The 23,320-nt window shown below is 26.8% G+C and overlaps 1 protein-coding gene across 1 annotated transcript in view; it reads right to left on the reverse strand.

Moving 5' to 3' along the window:
* Positions 1 to 236: 236 nt before the first annotated feature.
* LOC135924128 (endothelin-converting enzyme homolog) overlaps positions 237 to 23,320 on the reverse strand; it is a 28,781-nt gene continuing 5,697 nt past the window's right edge. The window contains exons 3-15 of the mRNA XM_065459176.1: positions 21,427 to 21,636; positions 20,524 to 21,059; positions 16,481 to 16,629; positions 15,595 to 15,817; positions 14,113 to 14,211; positions 8,903 to 9,080; positions 8,571 to 8,622; positions 8,456 to 8,523; positions 931 to 1,055; positions 807 to 872; positions 659 to 757; positions 504 to 580; positions 237 to 336 (exon numbers count right to left, since the gene is read on the reverse strand). Of these exons, the coding sequence (XP_065315248.1) occupies positions 237 to 336; positions 504 to 580; positions 659 to 757; positions 807 to 872; positions 931 to 1,055; positions 8,456 to 8,523; positions 8,571 to 8,622; positions 8,903 to 9,080; positions 14,113 to 14,211; positions 15,595 to 15,817; positions 16,481 to 16,629; positions 20,524 to 21,059; positions 21,427 to 21,636 (1,982 nt within the window). The remainder of the gene's footprint in view (positions 337 to 503; positions 581 to 658; positions 758 to 806; positions 873 to 930; positions 1,056 to 8,455; positions 8,524 to 8,570; positions 8,623 to 8,902; positions 9,081 to 14,112; positions 14,212 to 15,594; positions 15,818 to 16,480; positions 16,630 to 20,523; positions 21,060 to 21,426; positions 21,637 to 23,320) is intronic.

A 23,320-nucleotide genomic window follows, 5' to 3' on the forward strand; every position in this document is an offset into this window, starting at 1 on the left:
TTTTATACCAATTTGATTTCTTAATAAATAAATCGAAGGCTTGAAAATATACGTAATAATATAATTATTATATAAATTATTAGGCACACAAATATGTTATTTAATTAAAATCGAACTTTTAAACTTAATAAAATATTCAATATTTGGTTTTTTTTTAAATGTAACAAATTTTTGAAAATGTATTAAGTAATAGTATACAATACAATGTTATGTAAAAAAGTATTTGTGCTTCACCCTCACCACAGTGTACATTTTATTTTAGGGTTCATTGGCGAATCAGCGGGACACTGAAATGCTTTAGAAAATTCCACGAAATTAGACACTGTTCCTATTATTCTTTAATATTTAAAACGATATATTAAAGTTAAGATTTGTATAATTGAAGTGGCATTCCCTAAGAATAATGAATTTAAAAATTTCACAACACAATTATTTATTATAATCATAAATAAGAATTATTATTTATTTGTAAAATTATTTTATAATTATTGGTGTTAACCAACCTAGCTTTAGGGCGACTATGCTCATCGGTCAATATCAAGAAATCATTGTACTTTTTGGTTTGAGTCGCACAAAATGTCTTCAATATTTATTATAATATATTATTTTATTTATTAAATCAAATTTTTAAAATGAGATATTTTTTTTTTGTTCATACCTGGGCAAACGATATGAAAAATAACTGATCGGATGTTAAATTAACTCCCGGCAATTTAAAGGCATCCGAAAAGTTTTTAGGATTTGACGATTTATAAGCCTAAAATTTTCAATAAAATTATTTTGAATTCAAATATAATCTGTTTTACCATATATGCTAATTTTAGGCCACCGTTGTCTGCTAAATTTTCATCAAGTGTTCTATTTCCATTTATCTGATTTAATTATATATGATTTTATAAACATTTTTAAAATTAATAAATTATAATTTACATTTGATCCTAAGATGGCAATGGAAGAATATTGATCCTGGAAACAGGGTATTTTCTTTTTAAAATTTTGTATAGAATCGTTTTTCCACCATTGTTTTAAATGACCATCAACATCGAATTGTCTTCCTTTACAATAAATTATAGTAAATAAGTAAAAGAGAAAAAAATGTTGCATGTAAAAATTAAATTTAAGACCGGGGATGATATAAGTTCGGTTCAGAGTATCTCCAACCATATATCTTATTCACTAAACGCCTAACAATAAAGGTTGAATTTATTTTACTTAACATGCCATTTTCAGTCATGTATGATTGTATAATATGGTTTTTATTTAATAATTAAAAGTTGTCTCAAAAATCATAATATATCCATTTTTGAATTGAAAAAAAAACCCTAATCTAAGTGCACTTTATTTTAAATCATAGAGGATTGGGGGCTTCTGGCATGTTAAAGGTTGGTATGAGACATCAAGCAAACCATAATGGACAATCTTATTTTTTCCATAACATTTGATCCAAAATCAGTTCTACCTCATTCTAAAAAATATTAAATATAAAACTGAGGCAAATTGAATCTAATAGATGATTTCATTTGTAGTGCAGCTAAAATTACCCCGAACATTTCCAGTTAGAAATAAGAAATTTCTATAAAAAAGTTAATATATTTTTTTTTAATCTACACCAATGCAATAGGCGCATTATGTAAGACGAATAAAATGAAATATAATTTTGTAAAATAATTATTATTTTGAAATTTATGAATGTGCAAAGTAAATATTTTTAAAAATTTAATTGGTATATAGTAAAATTTAAAATGTGATAATTGTTTATGATTTTATAAAAAATAAATAAAATTAATTGGAATTTATTGCAGGATATTGTTTAAAATATAATTTAAAGATTAAATTTTAAATCTATTATAATAACGAATCAAGATATTTAATATAATTTTCACTTGATTATTATGGGTAATGCCTTCCCTGCAGCCTACCTTTTTTAATCGTTTCAAATATAAGTGTTACTTCCCAAATATATCTAATCTTAGTGTTGTTAAAACGCCGCGAGTCGCGACCCCGACCCAAAGTTCGGGTCGTTTTTTTCGACCTCGACCCGAGTTCAAGCCGAAAAAAACGACCTCGAAGTCCAAACCGAAAAAACGACCCATATTTTGGGTCGAGGTCGTTTATTTCGACTAAAACTTGAAGTTTATTTTTTAAGGCAAATTGGTTAAAATATATTTTGCAAACATGTTAAATTATATTTTGCAAACATGTTAAATTAAAATTTCATTGAAGATGTACCATAGGAAAGTGACAATTGTCATAATCGTCATTTTTGAACTTTTTTCAATTTTTTTAAGGCAAATGGGTAAAAATATATTTTATAAACATGTTAAATTTAAATTTCAGTGAAGATGTACCATAAGAAAGTGACAATTGTCATAATCGTCATTTTTGAACTTTTTTCAATTTTTTTAAGGCAAATGGGGTAAAAATATATTTTATAAACATGTTAAATTTAAATTTCAGTGAAGATGTACCATAGGAAAATGACAATTGTCATAATCGTCATTTTTGAACTTTTTTCAATTTTTTTAAGGTAAATGGGTAAAAATATATTTTGAACATGTTAAATTTAAATTTCAGTGGAGATGTACCATAAGAAAGTGGCAATTGTCATAATCGTCATTTTTGAACTTTTTTCAATTTTTTTAAGGCAAATGGGTAAAAATATATTTTATAAACATGTTAAATTTAAATTTCAGTGAAGATGTACCATAGGAAAATGACAATTGTCATAATCATCATTTTTGAACTTTTTTCAATTTTTTTAAGGTAAATGGGTAAAAATATATTTTGAACATGTTAAATTTAAATTTCAGTGAAGATGTACCATAAGAAAGTGACAATTGTCATAATCGTCATTTTTGAACTTTTTTCAATTTTTTTAAGGCAAATGGGTAAAAATATATTTTGTAAACATGTTAAATTTAAATTTCAGTGAAGATGTACCATAAGAAAGTGAAAATTGTCATAATCGTCATTTTTGATTTTAAGGCAAATGGGTAAAAATATATTTTATAAACATGTTAAATTTAAATTTCAGTGAAGATGTACCATCGGAAAATGACAATTGTCATAATCGTCATTTTTAAACTTTTTTCAATTTTTTTTAGACCAATGGGTAAAAATATATATTGTAAACATGTTAAATTAAAATTTCATTGAGGATGTACCATAGGAAAGTGACAATTGTCATAATCGTCATTTTTGAACTTTTTTCAATTTTTTTAAGGTAAATGGGTAAAAATATATTTTATAAACATGTTAAATTTAAATTTCAGTGAAGATGTACCATAGGAAAGTGACAAGTCATAATCATCATTTTTGAACTTTTTAAAATATTTTTTAAGGTAAATGGGTAAAAATATATTTTGAACATGTTAAATTTAAATTTCAGTGAAGATGTACCATAAGAAAGTGACAATTGTCATAATCGTCATTTTTGAACTTTTTTCAATTTTTTTAAGGCAAATGGGTAAAAATATATTTTGTAAACATGTTAAATTTAAATTTCAATGAAGATGTACCATAGGAAAGTGACAATTGTCATAATCGTCATTTTTGAACTTTTAAAAATTTTTTTTAGACAAATGGGTAAAAATATATTTTGTTAACATGTTAAATTTAAATTTCAGTGAAGATGTACCATAGGAAAATGACATTTTTGAACTTTTTACAATTTTTTTAAGGCAAATGGGTAAAAATCATCTTCACTGAAATTTTAATTTAACATGTTTGCAAAATATATTTTTACACATTAGCTTTAAAAAAATAAACTTCAAGTCTGAGTCGAAAAATACGACCCATATTTTGGGTCGAGGTCGTTTTATTCGGCTTGGACTCGGGTCGAGGTCGAAGAAAACGACCCAAAATTTGGGTTAGCTCTGTTCGAGCAGACTCGGCTAAGCCGATTAACAACACTATCTAATCTATTAATAGCATTTTTGAGATTTTTTAGATTACATAAGAAAAATTCCCAATTTTTGCGATTAATAATTAATATAACTTAAGAGTAGTTCAAAAGTACACTTTAAACTTGTTTGAAACTCGTAGTGTGAGAGTGATTACTCTATTATATATGCTGGACCTTTCCAGTCAAATCAGATTTTTTGTAAAAATTGTCCTCAGTAAATAATTTAAAACTGAAATATTTCGAACGGATTCCGTATCCAGTCGTTATGACATGCAGTTTCTACAATTATGATATCTTTTCCCCACCAAGGAACAAGATTTCAACTGATTTTCTCATCTCAATTTTTTAGTTAATAAAAAGATTGATTTTAGTTAGTATATAAATTTATTTGAAAAGTAAGGTCTACTACTATCTAAGTATATATATATTCTATCAAAAATAGAGAGTGGGAATTTATCAAAAACAGATAGTGAAAATTAATCATAAATTATTTTGATAATCTTTTCATAACAATTGCATTTATCTTCGCCTTCATAAATTTGAATTCATTCTACTAATAAATTTGATTGTTAGGTAAGGTAAAGTATATAATAACTATTACAAGCACTTATATCAAAATATATACGTTTACGTATTTTCACAATTAATCTCTTCAGAAATGGTATACAATGCAAGTACTATTGTGGTTGATGGAAGTTTTTCATATATAATATATGCGTAAAACATACACATATGTCTGTCTAAATAAATATATGTATTTAATTTTCCTGGGGATAGTAATTTATATATTAAATTTCACTTTTACCTTTTAACGCTTCCTATTTTCTTTTATTTTTTTTCTTTACTCTTTTTATTTTATTTTTTTTCACCTATTCTAAAAATTGAATCTTCAAATTGGAAAGAAAAATATCATAACTAACAAAAATTAAACATAATCAAAAGAAAAAGAAAAACATGTCAATAAATAAAATAATCGATAAAAGAAATTTTTATATAAAAAAAATCTATATATCACAGCTTCCCCCTAAAAAAATAACATTCGTCCTTCTCCGTATCTGATAATAAATATTCCAAAAGGTCATCCAAATCCTCGGACCAATCTTGTTCTTGGGATGCCGTACTTCTGATAGCGTTGTCCCATTTTCCAGTATCCGTAGTTTCCACTGGTCCTCGTGTTAAAACCTCTCTCTGTCAATTGTTAGTTGCACACCGACCTCCCCTGGATTCGGTTCTCCCCACCTTCCTGCATTTGGATCAAACCGTCACTAGCGCCATGATTCCGGCACTCCCGCCATTACCGGTTCCACTGACCCTAAACGGATGCCCACCTCAGAATTCTCTCAGGAAAACCAGCGTCGTATATGTCCAAGCTGCATGTTCAAAGACATAGAAATACACTTTATAATAGCGCACCGGCAGAGGCCCATGGAGCGTTCGCACCGCGAAAAGAGCCACAATCCCAGATGGATATAGGACTGAGGAGTATACGACGATATGAGGGGAGGGGGGTGCCGCCAATGTTTTAGATGCGGGGAGCAAGGACTTATACGACGCTGGTGTACCTGGGAGAATTCAGAGGTGGACAGCCGTTCAGGGTCAGTGGAATGGGTGATGGTGGGAATACCGGAATCATGGCGCGAGTGGCGGTTTGATTCAATTGCAGGAAGATGGGGAGATCAGAATCCAGGGGATGTCGATGTGCATCCATCAATTAACATGACGAGAGAGGTTTTAGCACGGGAGTCAGTGGGAACTGCAGGGACTAAGGGAACAACGCCATCAGAGATGGCATCCCAAGAACAAGAAAGAGCGGATGAGACGGCCGCGTGGAGGGATTTAACAGGGCTGGATTGGAACATGGAGGAACGGACAGAAGTGCAAACCGTGGGACCCGAGGAGGAGAATGAGCAACAAAGCAGATAGGTCCGAGGATTTGGATGACCTTTTGGAATAATTATTATCAGATACGGAGAGGGACGAATGTGATTTTTTTAGGGAGAAGCTGTGATATAAGATATTTTTTATCGATTTTTTTATTAATTGTTTTTCTTTTGATTATGTTTGTTTATTTTTGTTAATTATTTATATATATCAGAGACCTGCAGGCCCGGCCCTAAGCCCGGCCCGTATTTTAAATTTTCTAAATATACCCGGGCCGGGCCGGGCCTAAAAAATTTTTTTTAAATATATCCGGGCCGGGCCTAAGACTGTTAAACCCGGGCCGGTCCTTAATATTTTTTATAAAAATTTTTACATTATGAGTTAATGGTTATAAGATTATATTATATTATAGTTATGATTAATATAATATTGGGTGATGGTTAACACACCTAACACCCACAGATCGATCTAATTATTAATTTCCTGCAAATTTATTCAAAGTATTAATATATTTTTTTATAATTCATATCTAAATTTTTACAACATATTTTACCAAAACAATCAAATAAAGGAATATCTTAAATAAGCCCCAATATTCAAGTATTAATAATATATTTTTTATAATTCATATCTAAATTTTTAGAATATTTACCAAAACAATCAAATAAAGGAATATCATGGCACAAAATACTAATGATATAATTAATAAAATTAAAAATAATATTTATTCTTTTAGAAATACAAATAATAATTTAAAATCTGAAATATGGGCTAAATTTAACATCATCATAGATGAAAATAAAAAAGACATTGGCTACGTACAATGTAAGAATTGTTCAAGTATATTATCTTATAATTATAAACATGGTACATCACATCTAAAAAGACATAAATGTGATGGTAAATCCATGAAAATTAATAAAAAAATTTTACACCTGAAAAACCAACCTATAAATGTAATATAAAATATTTAAAAATTATAAAATAAATTATATTAATATTGTGCAATTAGATTATATTTTCAAAATACTATTTATTATACATGCATTTTTTTAAATAGCGATTTATTTTTATTTTATAAATTAAATAGTAAATTAAATACAATATATTATATTCTCAAAATATTTTCCATTTTTATAAATTAAATATTACTATTAGTTTTATTTTTTTTAAATGCAATATAAAATATAGTATATGCTCAAAATATTATTACCATTTTTATGAATATTAGTTTTATTTTTATAAATGCAAAAAATATAGTATATGCTCAAAATATCCATTTTTATAAATAACAGTTTTATAATTTTTATAAATTCAATATAATATTCTCAAAATATTAGCTTTTTTCATGTATTTTTTAAATAATAAGCGATAATACTCGCTGAAATATATGGTAAAATACCTCATAGGTGAATTTTTGTATATACCAGGTCGAATGTAATTTTAAAAAATTCCGAGCCGGGCGTGAAATTTTTAAATCCGGACAGGGCCGGGCCGTAAAAAATATTTTTAAAATTTATCCGGGCCGGGCCTTAAATCTTTAAATCCGGGCAGGGCGGTAAAAAAATTTTTTAAAAAATATCCGGGCCGAGCCTAAAAAATTTAAAACCGGGCCAGGCCGGGCCGTACAAATGGTGCCTCTGCAGGTCTCTGATATATATATAGTATAGAAAATTAAAAAATAAAGAAATTATTATTTTCTTTCCAATTTGAGGATTTTTTTCTATTCAATTTTTAGAATAGGGGAGAAAAAAATAAAATAAGAAGAAAGTAAAGAAAAAAATATAAAAGAAAAATAGAAAGCGTTTTAAAGTAAAATTTAATATATGAAATACGAATTTTGTATGTAATATGCTTATTTTTATTAAAAATAAAATTAGCATAATAAAAAAATGATTCAACAACAATTCGTCCATGCATATTTTCTTCTGTATTAGCAGGAAATAGTCCTTATAATAATCTCTTAGAATAACCGCTCACAGATTCCAAATTTTTGGGGGATGAACAAATTAACAGTCTAGAATTCCACTACTTTTCTTAATAACAATCCAGAATAAAGAAGGTTAATCGATGATTGAAAGGTTAAGCTTTTAGAATGCTTTTATAGTTATTGTAATTTACATGTGCCACCCGCTTATATATAGGTGATGTTATAAGTTTTATATATATTATAGGGCAATAAAAATATGGGAATTTATTATTTAACTGTAGCATTATCATAATAACTAATAGCTTCAGTGAATCATACGACTGCGAGCAAACGCGAGTCCACAAAGGAGTCCTGAAAGCGAGGCTCTTATCCTAAATGAGATATCAAACGGATCCCAAAAATGAATAGGTCAAATCAAGCTTCTAGTTATTAAAGAGTTTAATTTAACTGATGAGGACTCCGGTTCTAACATTAAATTCATTTTCAGCAAAAACTAATATTTAATTAATTAATAAATATATAAAATTCTTATCTAACTAGTTAATTTATATAAACTAATTAGCCCACGTCATGCTTTTTCACCTAAAGAGACAGACACAAGTCTATGCCTATGCCTTAGGCCGAAAAACTTGCAAAACTATTATATTTTATGTGCGAAGAAATTTTATTTAAAAAAAAAGAATTCGAAGTTTATCTCAAATTGCCACAAAAAAACATTTATAACCAGATGTATGATTTACCTGTGTTATCAAAAGCGTGGATAATCTCATGTCCTATTACAAAGCCGATGGATCCAAAATTTAGTGATCTGTGATATTTTATAAAATTTTAAAAATTATCATAATACATACGAACCTGGGAAAATCTTTATCGTACAGAGGGGATTGCAATATTCCTGCCGGAAAGACTTTTCATGAAATTGAAAAATAATCTTTTTAAAATTGAACCATGATATTTAATATAACTAAACTTAAAACATTATTATTAATAAAACTTCTCTTTTAAGAGTTGAATAAAAATAGTATTAAAAGTGAACAATGATGGGGCAAATCAAAATTATAGTTCTTGAAATTAAATAAATATTTATGCAGCGTAATGATGCGAAATCGCTCGATTTGAACCGGTTTTAAAAACGGCAAACTCAATATTTTAGCCAGAGAAATATTTCCTAAGCCTCGAAATTTAACTAATAGATGTCCAAACATTTGTGCCATCTATGGGCAAAATCATCAGGCTAGCGTAATATTTTTCTGGATAAAATACTGAGTTAGTCGTATTTAAAAATCGTCTCAAATGGAGCGATTTTGCATCATTAATGTAGCGTATAATAATTAAATAAAGGTTGCGTCCTAGCTCGTCTTTTTCCTTTAAAAAAAATAAAACTAAATGCACCTTTAAGCGTATCAAGTGCCATCAATCCCCTTGTTTTAAAATCTATATTTAAAAAAGGATATCCTATCTTAACTGCTTTTCTGAATAGAATGCTTTATTCAGAATTAAGAAAAATTAATAAGAACTAGGACGCATTAGAAAGATGTTCATATATTTCATTACTCATTTCGTTGCCTATAAAAGAATAGAACCCATTCACAGTGGAAGGAGGAATAAACCAACTATTTAGAAATTAAGAAAAATATAATATGATATATATATGGATTTAATTTGAAACAGAGGCCCACAAAGCCCGTAGCGGTTAGAACCGTTAAGAATTTTTGCATAAGTTGCTCGACCCGATAAATTTTTTGTCCGGCCCGGCCCAAAATTTCAAAAAATATGCCAAATATTTTCTCAATTGGCCCAAAATTTACCAAAAGTTAGACTGATGCTGGATCGTATTATTAAAAGTATGCCACGATCGGAATTTTCCGGCCATCTTTTAAGTATCTATTCTATTCTATAATCTATGTCTAATTTTTTCTCAATTTCTATTAAGGTTCTTATATTATATTTCCCCAGGATGATTATACTTCTATAAGAACCATTTTATAAATCATTGTGTTTGATATCTCTGTACTGTATATTGTTAATTGTATTATAAATCTTATTTAATTTCCTATTAATTAACTATATTATTCATGAATTTAGCATTTAAGTTAAACATCTCTTAAAATACACATAAATAAGCATATTGTAATATTTTTCCAAATAGTGTGAATTATAATATTAGCTTGAAATTCAAAAAAATATAAATTTTATATAAAATGGGGAATAAAATTATATGAAATTAATTTTATTATATGTAAATATAGAATAAATTATATTTTTATTTATAATTATCATTTCATTCTATTCCATCCTTCAACCATATACAATAACAGACTATTTTTCTATATCCTTTATTAAAATGTATTTAACATTTTATTTTATCAGAAACGAAACGAAACGAAACGAAATGAAATGAAAAGAAAAGAAAAGAAATATAACAATAAAATAAGTATCAGTTTTTTAACTTTTTGGATATATTTTAATTAATAAATGGTAGGGGAGGGTTAAAAGTGGATTTTAGAAATAAAGTGTATGAATTGGATATTATGTTAATTTTACTACCTTTTTTTCAATATAAAAATGTTATGAAGGCCCCAGGCCCGGCTCAAATTTTTCTTTTATCTAATTGCCAGGAATTTTTTTAATGTACGACTTGCCAGGCCAGACTCTTTATAATTTTGCCCGGCCACTTTTAATTTATTTAAAAAATTCCCAAACCACGGGCCGGACTTTCGGGTGTGCCGAGCTTTGCCGATCTCTAATTTGAAAGCCTCTTTTAATTTAAATGTGCTTTCTTATTTGTTTAATTATGAAAATTATAAAAATTAAAAATGTAATTAGGGCAAGTATTTTTGAAGGGAAAAAAAAATTAAAATCTGGTTCAATCGAGTCCTTGAGTCTCAGGTCATCGTAATGAGCTCTAATATTAGGTATTTGATCTAAAAAGCCTTATAATGACTAAAAGAGAGGATATTTATGATATGACTAGTATCTTCTTTAATATACTCATAGTAAAAATTACAACAACCATTTAATTAGTATTAAATTTAATTTAATATAAATATATCTCTCTGTCTATTAATTCACCTATTTCCAGAAATCCAACCCGAAACTATACCGAACCATTAAAAATTTTGTCAACCAAACCTTAAACGAATCTCTAAAACCGTTTGTGAGTCAGGCCTGTTAAAATCCTAACTCTTTTGAAGATTATTAATAATCAGTTTTAATTGATAAGTAACAGCAACTATTTATGGATATATTTGTAAGTAGCTATTTGAAGCATCCAGTGCCAGCTAATAAAGTTAGCATTAAAAGACGGATATTCTTTCTCCTTACATATATAATTCGACAAAAGAGAATCTTGAAAATATTTTAATCCTATAAAACTTAAACATACTTTTTTAGGGAATAGTAATAAAATTTTAAAAACTGTGCTTCTTTTATGAGTAATCAAAAAATACTTTTGTGAAAGTGGAGACTGGGATAAAAAAAATATTTATAATTAATATTTTTTTTCCTCAAATAAACTACATTTTTTTGCAAAAATTATATTTCACAAAAAAAATTGGACATCGGTTATATTGGCTGATACCGTATTAATGTCGGTACGAAATTCTATATTTTATACGAATCAAATAATATTGGACAATATATTCGCATAATTTTTATTCGATTCGAATTTATTGAATCAAAATATTAGTTATTCGAACATTAGTTAGAAACACCAGGTAAAATTCACATGAAAAAGAAATCGATAGTAATAAGTCGATTTTTTAAAAAATGGGCATTTTTTAATTCATTGATTTTAGATATTTTATTTTTGAAGAGATCAGATGATCAACATAGGCCACATAAAAATAGATCCAGTTTAAGATATTACTATCAAGAAAATATATAAATTATTGCACAACAAAATAAAATTGGCAAGCGTATACTATATAACCTAATTGATACAAAATATAAAGAAGAATCTACAGCGGAGAAACAAAATACAATTCTAATGAATGGAAATGTTATAAGATTTAATTATATAATATTTAAACACATGTTGTATATTTATTATGTATCCATACCAAATAAAGTTTCCACTGTCAAAAACATTTATTTATTTGACCAAATTTGAGACAGTATTTGACTATGTTTGACCGATCAAATTCGGTTAATTAACCGAATCTTGAACAACCCTGGTTAAAATACTTTATTATAGTCTACGTTGTGATTTTATTTGCAACCGATTCTAGTTTGAACAACCCTGGTTAGAATTCTTTATTATAATCTACTTTATAATTTCATGCATTGGAATTTTATAAAAATTTACTGGAAGAATTCAAAAAAAAAATTTGAAATAATTTCTTAGAATAAATTTTATGAATATAATAAAAAAATGGATAATTTATTTTTTTAAATATATTTATATAAGTGTATACCTAGCTTTATTGGGTATTTGGTTTAATTGTTTAAAATAACGACGCCTTTTAACCTTTTTAATCACTACAATATTTTTAAAATACATTTGGTCGGAAAAGTTGAACTAGATTTGAATGTAAAAAAAAATGATAGTTAATAAATTGATAATGTATTATAATTTTATATATCATAATCCATAACTATCATAATGAACGAATAGAAGAATATAAATAAACTCAACTTAGTGTATATAGCCAGCCAAGGACAAAAACAGTAACACGGTTATGCTTAATTATTCGACTTAAATAAAATAACTTACCAGGATGACTAAATAAAAGAGAGTAAAGAAGAAACTAAATTTAGTGTTCAAAATCTAACTCAACTTTCCTTATTTCGAAAAATTTAATTTAAGATAATTTATTATAAAATCAAATCATTAACCCTACGTCTTTAATAATAGGGCCAATATAATAATTTATCACAATATCTTAATGTAAATATATAATAATATACTTCTTTATATGCATCCTCCATATATGTTTGGTTAAATATGTAATCCGGATATCCAACTTTAGCTTCAATGGCGTCAGTCTTAAATTTATAAACAATGGAGACTAAATTAAACAACATCTTCTTACACCAGATGGTTCGAAAAAAAACGCTGCGTTTTGAAATATTTATAACTCTAAAACGCGTTACGTTTTTTAAATATAAAATTACGCATTTTATTAAAAAGTAACTTAATATTCTAAAATTCTTCAATTCTATCAAGTGTGTTTTTAAAAAATTGATGTCGTCAAAATACCAAATTTTGACACAAAAAAATTCAAGACTCTCAGGCCATGTCTTTTTTCCTCTTATTTTTGAAATATTTCTGTTTAGACCAATCTATTCAGATTGAACTAGAAGACCTATTCTGTTTTGTTTTAAGTACTAAATCTAAATAGTCACTTTTTATATTATGATAGGATGAGTCAGGACACGACATAAGATTTTTTTTAAAAAGACTAGAAGGGCTAGAAAAGTTACCATTAAGTTGGACTATAGACTCGCCATTTTTTTAAATTCTTTACTAATCACAATAATTTGAAACCTTCATAATATAATTATAGAATTAAAACTACTTAAATTAACAATATATATGTTGAATAAATTCTACTTTTTCTAGTAAAACAACTAACAATATCTTCTTCCACTGATGAAAAGACAACTTGATTTTTACTTGAGAAATTAAGGTTATATTTCACGAATTTTTCTTATAAATTCATCTAAAGATCCATAAGGTGGTTGCCTATTTTTAAAAACTAAAATCTTATTTCATTCCTCATGATAATCCAGTAGATTTGGATGATCAGGTGTCTCAAAATCGTTTTAAACCTCGCTGAACTGCACGAATATTCCACTTTTTCCTAGTGAATTTACGAATGAAACACTTGGGGCATTCATTCCCATTTTCTTTTCATGACATACTTTTATCAGTATAAGATCTCATTTTGGTAATATTTTTAATTATTTATCATTGAATTTTGTTGATTGTTAATAAAAGGCACTTTATGCACAATCATATTTGTTTGCTAACCGAAATGTGTTGTGTTATAATTTATGATTAGGCAAAATTTTTGAAAAAATGCGTCAGCTAGTTAAACATAGTGAACCCATCTAGTCCGCTTTTTTAAAAAAGAATTTTAAGCGTCTAATGTTATTTTTTGTTAAATTTAATATTTTAATCTCGATCTTCTAAAAACCCCACTTAATCTAACTCTAAAAATATTTGAAGATTTTAAGCTATATGCTCTAATAAAATACTAAAATTTATTTAAAAAAACTCGTACACGTGTTAGAGTGAAAAAGTTTCAAACCGTGATATTTTTTTGAGCCATACTGTTTGCGCCATACTGCTATATACTCAATAATTGCAAATAAATAGTTATTATTATAAAAAATTAACTCGTTTGGTAAAGAACCATTTTGGTTGATTAAAAATTAGTTATATTTTGGTCACTTTTAAAGCGGCTAAATTTTTCGTTTCAGAATCCATCCAATCCACGCTTTCTAAATTTTTCTTGAAGGCACTCTTAATTTTGATAATCAAAGATTCAGCCTGGATTAATTATAAAATCAAATGTTCTTTAAATATTTTTAAGTCAATTATGTATCTGTGAATGTTATTCAGTCTACATTTTTGGTTAAAAAAGAGAGAATATGTTCCCAGGGTTTACAAGAAAACATTAACTACACTCTACTCCATGGCGTAGACATAGGGAAGTTTGGGGTTGAACCCCAGACCCCTCTTCCCAAATATTCATAATTTGATTATGGATATCTATACGAAAATTAGCTTTTATTTTTTTTTTAAATTGATAAAACCCCCTCTTAGTTTTCTATTTCTAAAAATTTCTTTACAGCTAAGTCTGGAATTACATTCCCTCTTGTTTATAGTGATATATGGTATAAATTTTAGTGGGAGAGAGGAGGGGGGGGGTATATAAGGAGAACATTTTATTAGCTTAAAATGATATTTATGAGAATAGGTAAATTTTCGAAAGGGTATACCTCTCCTGACTATGCCTATGGCTTGATATAAATTTCAGAATAAGTGTTTCTAAAAGCTTGTCTCACTTCACCTTTAAAGCCTGATGCTATAGTTTTCATTTTCTTTATATCTCGGTTTCTTTTTGGAGGTTCGCAAAATTGAAAGGAATTAATAAGGACCATTCATGCACTAAATATTAGGGCAAGTCAGATATTTAGTTATTCTATATTTGGAAATTATTCCTTATCTTGCTATTAACCATTTTTTCTTTATATTATCTAACAAATGAATTGAATATGCAATTAATTAATAAACATTGATAAAATTAGCCAAATGTTTTAATTTTGTTGCTAATAATTTTTTCCTTTATATTGGCTATTCCGATTTTAAAACATCAAAAATTTTAATATTTTTATAATAGTATTTTAGCATATTATTAATATTATTATCATGTAATAAACATAAAATATTTTATAAACAAAATGGTAATATATTAATGTAACTATACATTTTTAATTCAACACAACCTTCCTTATAGTTAATAGGGGAATGTCATTGTATCCGGTTTGAATAACCGTTTACTAGCTGTAACCCTGCTTCCCCATAAATACTTCATATATCAAGTAAATGGCGTACAATTGATAACAACCATTTACAAGACAGAACACATTAAACTATGATGTTTGTCTAAATAAATTTGATAACATGCCAATTCAGATTCACACAATGCTGTTTAAAAAGCTATGAAATAAAACCAAAAAAAATGCTGTCAGGAATTGCATTAAAAATAATTAATCATATTGATATACAAACTAAGATATATTTAATGGAAGCAAATCGCACATTAGTAGATTACCATTAATAAAGGCATAATGATTTTTTTTATTTGAATAGATATACTATATTCTATTATATCAAAGAGTAATGATTAATAAGCCTTTTACAATTTACCTTTTCTTTGCTATGGTTTTTGAATTCTCTCTTAATAAACAAAGTACTCAAGGGAGTTCCAAAAATTTTGTTGGTTTCATCGACGCATAGCTCCCACCTTGGAGATTCATTTTCCATCCCCAGTAACGCGATGAAAATGGGTTTAACAAAATTTATGTATTTTTGAGAAATATATCCGATCATTTGAGTTGTCAAATACCAAATAATGTAATTTTGAGTGATTCTAAAATGATTTTTTTAAGAAATTTTTTTATTGAAATCGATTATCTATATTGGATTATGTAACTGTCACTTTTATTCAACTTATATTCAGAGATGCACCGATATCGATACTCATGGTATCAGTCAGTATCGGTAGATTTAAATTTTAATCGATACCAGTGGCCGATACTCAAAAATCATAACTACATTTCATATTTTTGAAAATAATTTTGCTTAGGGTAAGACAAAAATTTTTTTTAATTTCAGGCCGGGCTTTTTCGGGCCGCAGATCACTAGCTCCATTGCATTGATTTGGGTATCGATATCGGCTAAAAGGAGTTATCGGTGCTTCTCTACTTAGACTTACATGTTGGCCTAATATAAAAAATTATATCGTTTATCTTATTTTTAAAGTATTTTCTCCAATGTAATCAGTGGGGTCACCAGGGACGTGCTATTGGGACCTCTTACTGTCAAAATTGTGAAGAGCCTCTTCAAAAAATTTCCAAAATACAAATCTTAAAGGGAAAAAAAATTAAGCATCCTTGTACCCCTAAAAACTGAAAAGTTTAGTGAGGCCCTTACAACCAACCCTATTTTTAGTCTCACTACAGAGAGATCAACTTTTTCTATGAGTTATTTAAACATTACAAGAAAAAAAATACACGTATGTAAGTAACATTACTTGCAATTATGTTCATCCACAATATATTCATTGAAAAATAGAGTCAGCCTTTTAAAATAAGAAGGTGAGGATACAATAATTGTTTGATTGGGGGCTATCGTTATGTTGTTTTTAGACATAAGGCTATTTACGTAACTTGTCCAATTAATCTTATACGGATAAAAAAACATCTAATATATTAATACCAAAGATATAAGAAGCCTATATTTCCTATTTGCCGAATCCAATCTTATTTATATTTCAAGAATGCTTAGCTACTAACCAAGGTTGCATAATTTATAATCTACATTTAGATATTTTTTTTAAGTTATCATAAAAATCGTCATAAATTTTAAATTGGTTATTTAAAAAAGTCTTTTAATCTATAAAATTATAAATTTTAATATATAAAAGAAGAAATAAAATTAATATTTCACGAAATTGAACTCTCTATCCAATTGTTGCATTGTCATGGGGTTGTAATTTGAAGTAAGCTCATTGGTATCTATTTGATTTTTTTTTATCTTAAAATTTGACACCATAAATAAATCATTTAAAATATTTAGTTGATTATCACAAAAAAGTTAAGGACGTGTCCTGGTTTATATTATTTTTAAACTTATTTCTGCTTAGCCCCAGGCTAAACAGATTTTGAACAAAGATACTCTTTTTGGTTTGTTTTAAATTTGTACATTAAATAAATATTTTTTGTTATTTATATTTTTTTGGTATAAATATATTATTTTTATAAGTCTCTTTCTTTTAGGTAATTTAGAGGAAGCCATATATAGATGGCTAAAGAATCGACTGTTTAGAAATAAAACAAACCAGGACATAACCTTAAAATTTTTTTTAAAACTTAACAATGGTTGCTTGTAAATACAGTAAATAACAGGGATAAAGTAAAGGTCTACAAAGGGGCGGGTTAGATAAATAATTTTAAACAGAGGGCAGGGTTAGGTTTCAAATATCTTTAAAATGGGCATGCGGGCGGGTGGATGATTATTAAATTTTTCACTGTAGGAGGATGGCTATTTAGAAAATTAATTTCTTAAATAATATTGAAATTTTATAAGTAAATTCATGAACGGGTCAAAGTGGGCTAGATATACCCATCTATTGTAAATCTCGGAAATCTAGTATTGTAGCAGGAGAAGAAGGACTCAACCCTCCCTCTTACCGTAATTATTTTTTTATTACCATATAAAATTTCTCATTTAATATAGTCTTTCTAAAAAGATATTACTATACACCAAAATAGAGGAGGCTTTTTAAGAATAATTCTTGATAAATAATTCCTAATATTTTTTCGTAAAATTATAAAATTTTTATCAATATATATTAAAAGGAAAGAGCTTTGAATATATATAGCATCTGTATCCTTTCGATAGATAGAAAGGATGAAGATACTATAAATAAATATAAACTCTTTAAGGTTATACTATTTATTATTTTTGATTTAGGAATGGCTACACTATTGTTATTATTTCTAATAATGTACATTTAATTCTATAAAACGGTTCCACGTCAATTCGGCGCGGCGACAATTCAGCGCGTATCTATTACAGTTGCTATTTATTATATATTACTTAGTATAAAAAAATAAGGATGATTAAATAGAAATCATTTTGAATGTTGGTCCTATTAATTATTACTCCATATTTATATTTACAAAAATCTCAATTTTATTTACTAAATGTATATCGAAAAAAATTAACTAATATTTATACCTATTTCTTTAATGAACCATTTTACCACATTATAAGGTATGTTGATTAGTAGCCAATATTATGTAAGCCTGGAGATTTTGCGCATAGAAGGAAAAAAGAAAAAGAAAGATTTGATCTCTATCTCTAATCATATATTATTTTGGCTACAATCTTAATCAACCGTTTTTAAAAATAGACCCAAATAAGAATAATATTTTTTTTAAAAGGATTAATAGAATTTAAGGATTTTTAATAAATCTAAAAAATGATTCAGTCTTAATTTGATTTTTTTTTGGATCATGGCTGAGTCTATTTTTAAAAACGGTCGGTTTAAATTCCAGCCAAAATAATATGTAAGATTCGAGATAGAGGTCCAAACCTTTCTTTTTCTTTCTTTCTTCAAAATCTCGGCTTACATAATATTGGCTATTAATCAACGGGTAAATTGGTCAACCAACGAAATAGATATAAAAAATTGGTTGTTAATTTTTTTTTGATATTACACATTTAGTAAATAAAATTAAGATTTTTGTAAAAATAAATATGGAGAAATAATTAATAGGACCAACATTCAAAATGATTTCTATTTAATCATCTTTATTTTTTTATACTAAGTAATATATAATAAATTGCAACTGTAATAGATACGCGCTGAATTGTTGCCGCGCCAAATTGACGCCGCGCCGAATTGTCGTGCGCCAAATTTTCCGCCCCGAATTGACGTGATACCCTATAAAACAGCTTTAGCTGGAGTTTTAACAATATCGATTTTAGCTAATATGGGTTAGTTTATATCGAAAAAAGTAATAGAAAGTTATAAGACAGATGTGGATTAGTTTATATCGAAAAAAAATAATAATTAGGAAAGTTAAAAGATGTATATTGGTTAGTTCATATCGAAAGAAAAATATTATTATTCAATTTGACTATTTTCAGAAAGGATAATTCACGGAGTTCTGGATAGCTAAAAATAGATATTAGGTTAGTTTACATAGAAAAAAAAATTTAAATATAACTATTTTCCGAAAAGATTATAGATATATTATTATGAACATATAGAAAAACTACGATCTCTCATAGATTTTTATAAATATATTGTTTCCAATCTCTGATTGTCCTGAGATCTAAGCGTACAAGAATTTAATATAAAAATAATTAAAAATCATTTTTTTCTAAGAGTTTAAATTTTATTAAAACATTTTTCTCGGATGTCTTTTTTGTCCAGTACTTTTTGTTCATGGGTATTTTTGTCCAGTGTTTTTTTATCTAAGTAATTTATGTCCTAAACAGTTATGTACAGATTTTAGGTTCAATTCTTTAGAGTTTCTTTGACACGTGATATAATTATTAACTCTTAAAGTTATTTAGATTTTCTCTAACTAAAAAATCATTCATAATAGTCTTTACTAGCGAATAATTTAATATTTTCTTATAAATAATATTATAGTGCTCTAATATTAATATGAGTGTTTATCAAATAATGCCACTCTTTACTTTAATTGTGCGAAACAATATCTGCGAAACACATAAAACCGCGAATTTATTACGACATATTATGGTTAATCCATTACCGCGAAAACATTACTGGAAAAAAATCTTTTATGATATGAAAACATAGTTTGATCGTTCAATTTAAAATATATATTCGTAAAGGAGGTGTATAAGGGAGACAAGGGCTGGTCAGCGTAAGAGGCCATCAGTTCAGTGGATTTTATTTAAAAACCAGTAATGTTTAGAAATTAATTTATGTAATAGCATTCAATTATTTGGGGAAAAATATCCATCAGTTATTTAAATTTTTTTATGGTAAATATGTGTTTTTGAGTTCAAAATGAAAATATTTTTACATCACGATATTAGGCTGCATATTCATTAATTGACATTATATAATTTTAAACTATCTTTTAATATTTCAGTAAGTTTTATAATTATAATCAAATATAATGTTTAAATATATTTTTAGAAGTTTAGTGATATTAGTAGCCCAAGGGCTAGTAGAATCAAGGGCTATGCGGATCAATTAAATTATATTTATAAATAGAGCGAAGTGTTAGGAAAAGGAAATAGATTTTTATTTTTTGGATTTTTATTATTATTAGTTTTTTGCACATTATAAAAAGGAAATTATACAACATTCCTTTAAAAATAATGCATGAATGTGTAATAAATATTTATTCGAACTCGGAGTATTACCTTCTCAATAATAGGTCATGAAAGCGTTTTCATAATATAGATATATTTAATACTTTAAAATGGAATTAATATATCTTCTAATTCTAGTTTGAAAATATCAAAATGATTAGTAAATTTAAATATTATACATTTGTTTAAAAAAAAATATTTAAAGTAATATACCAATGCAAGGAAAACTTCTAGTTCTAGGACTTCCTTCATTATTTTATCAATGTTGCTCTTTGAGTGAGGAAATATTGATTTGAGTAACAAAACAGCACATTGGTAATATATGAGCAGAATAGGATTACGGCGGAAAAATACTTCATCCTTTAAGCTGAGATTTTTGAGGTAAAATTCTCGATTTCCCAGAATCAGAGTACCCTCGCTTAAGCTAAGAACATTGAGGGAAGAATTTTTATCATCTTTGGCTACGTTAAAGACGAAGAATACGGATGAGCCCAGGTCGATTGATAAATTCATCAAATTTCTCAACATTTTATCTTTACATTCAGAAGCTACAAGGGAATCATTTTTGGAGCTTTTTAATTTTGTCCCATTTTTAGATTTTATATCCAAATTTTGCCAACCTCCGTAAATTTCGACCAATTTTTTCAACGGTTGAGCATTCAACGAATTTATTTTGTTTTCGTTGAGACAAGATTGATAGTATATTTGAGCTTGTTTAATTGCCGAGCTATTAGTAATATTAGGTGCTTCTAATTATAAATATTTTATTTTTAAAAAAAAAGTTCAATAATTAAACATTTATCTTAATATTAATCAGTGGAGTCGCTAGTAGGAATGTGCAAAGGTAATGCCTGTGGCTAAATTTAATTTGAGATCCAAAATATTCAAACCTTTTTTATGCGAAGTTTTAAATAAACAAAAAAAAATCGGCCCTTTAACCCTCTATATGATACAGTGACGCCACTGTTATGAATTGTTTTATATACATTATTTTGATTTTATTATATTATATATCTGTTCTTCAAGTGGATAAAATAAAATGTAAAATTTGTCAAATATTATAATATAACACAATTTAATTTTTATGAATTTATTATTAATAATATTTAAATTTACCTAAAATATTTTTAAAGAACAATTTGTTTTTGCGATTTATCTCCTTGAACTGATCCCAACTATTTTTCCCATAGATAATTTTGGCTTCATTCTTGATTCTCCAGCCACCACAAGCATAGTCGTAAAAATCGTGACATGGATCAACGGTTATATCAATATTTTGTAAGATTCGAGAAGCTAAAGAAACGCAAAACGGTGATAGACATATACCTATGGCGCAAAATTTGTAAATTTGTATGAATTTAAAGGAATATCTTGTCCATTAGAACCCCTTTCTAAATTTATATAAAATTATCTCATATATTTCTTTTTTTTTAAAAAAAAAGTGCGTGAAACAATAATAAAAAAATTATATAAATAAGGAGACCAGGGCTAGTCGGCGCAAGGGGCTTGTCGGTTCAAAGAATTTTATTTTAAAACTAGTAACGATTAATAACTGAAATTTTGTTCTAAAATAGAATTCTATAATATCCATATTTGAGGATAAAAATAATTTATAATATTTAGCTATTTAAATTTTTATCTGTTATAACATGTTTTTGACATGAATTTCAGAATATTTTCCCTTAATATTATTAAGCTGTATTAAAAAATTAAAAGTTTAAACATGACAAAAATGCACAATATATGAAAGTAAAATATCTATTTTAATATCTGGGAAAGTTTCAGATTGATACATAATGCTTAAATATATGTTAAGATTATATTAGTAATATTACCACCATTGAGGTTAGTAGAATCGTGGCTAGTCGGCGCAATCAATCAATTAATGTTTATAATATTAATATGGTAAGCCAATATATACGAAAAATTCAAAACAGGAAAATATTTAGTAATAGTGATTTTGAAGAAGCTATTAGACTATATGAAAATAAGATCTCATCAAGAAAAATATCAACTATTACAGGTTAAAATATAATATTTTATAAATGTAATATAAAAATAATAATTATTATATAAATTTATTAATGTAATTTTTCATAATACATTTCAATTTTAATATAATAGCAGACCTAAATAAATATCTTGCAAATAAAATCTTTGTATATATATATATATTGTGATAATTAAATATATATTGTCATAGATATATTGCATATATAAATTTTAGCCTGATAATAAGATAAATTATTTAATATAAATTATGACAGTATAATATGATTCAAATTAATACATCTTATTGGATATGAACATTTTAGTAAATAAACTTTAGCTTGATAATAAGATCAATTTTTTAATATAAATTATGTGAAGCAAACAAATATTTATATATATTAATTATAATTAACATTATAATATGATTCAAATTAATACATCTTATTGGATATGAACATTTTAGTAAATAAACTTTAGCAGATCAATTTTTTAATATAAATTATGTGAAAGAAAATAATAAAAAATCAAAAAAAAATATTGTTAAAAAATTAATAAAAGATGTGTGTATTATATGTAAACAAGATTATAAAAATTTTCATAATTTTGAGGATTGGTTTCAATGTCGAGTATGTAAAGGTTGGGCGCATGGGTCATGTGCCAAAAAAGATTGTTATTTTATATGTTATAATTGTAAATAGAATATTATACAAATAAAGCATCGTAGTTATATATTAAAATATGAAAAAAAAAAATTTTTTGTCTCATAAGAAGCCTAATAAACCACTTGATTCGACTAGCCCCATCGATGATCCGACTAGCCACGGGTTTGGGGCTACTCGGTTCAAAAAATGACTTTTACTAAATCTTTTTTAGAGAAAAAACTATTAAATATTTAAAAAATGTAACAGTATATATTTATAGGTAGATGTTTAAGGTATCGATTAGTATTTTGTAGGATCTTATACGATCATTATTTTCGGAGCTATGATGATTTTGACAAAAATTGCGCCGACTAGCC

This window comes from Gordionus sp. m RMFG-2023, chromosome 2 (assembly GCF_954871325.1).
Source record: "Gordionus sp. m RMFG-2023 chromosome 2, tfGorSpeb1-WG-v2, whole genome shotgun sequence".
NCBI classification, from domain to species: domain Eukaryota; kingdom Metazoa; phylum Nematomorpha; class Gordioida; order Chordodea; family Parachordodidae; genus Gordionus; species Gordionus sp. m RMFG-2023.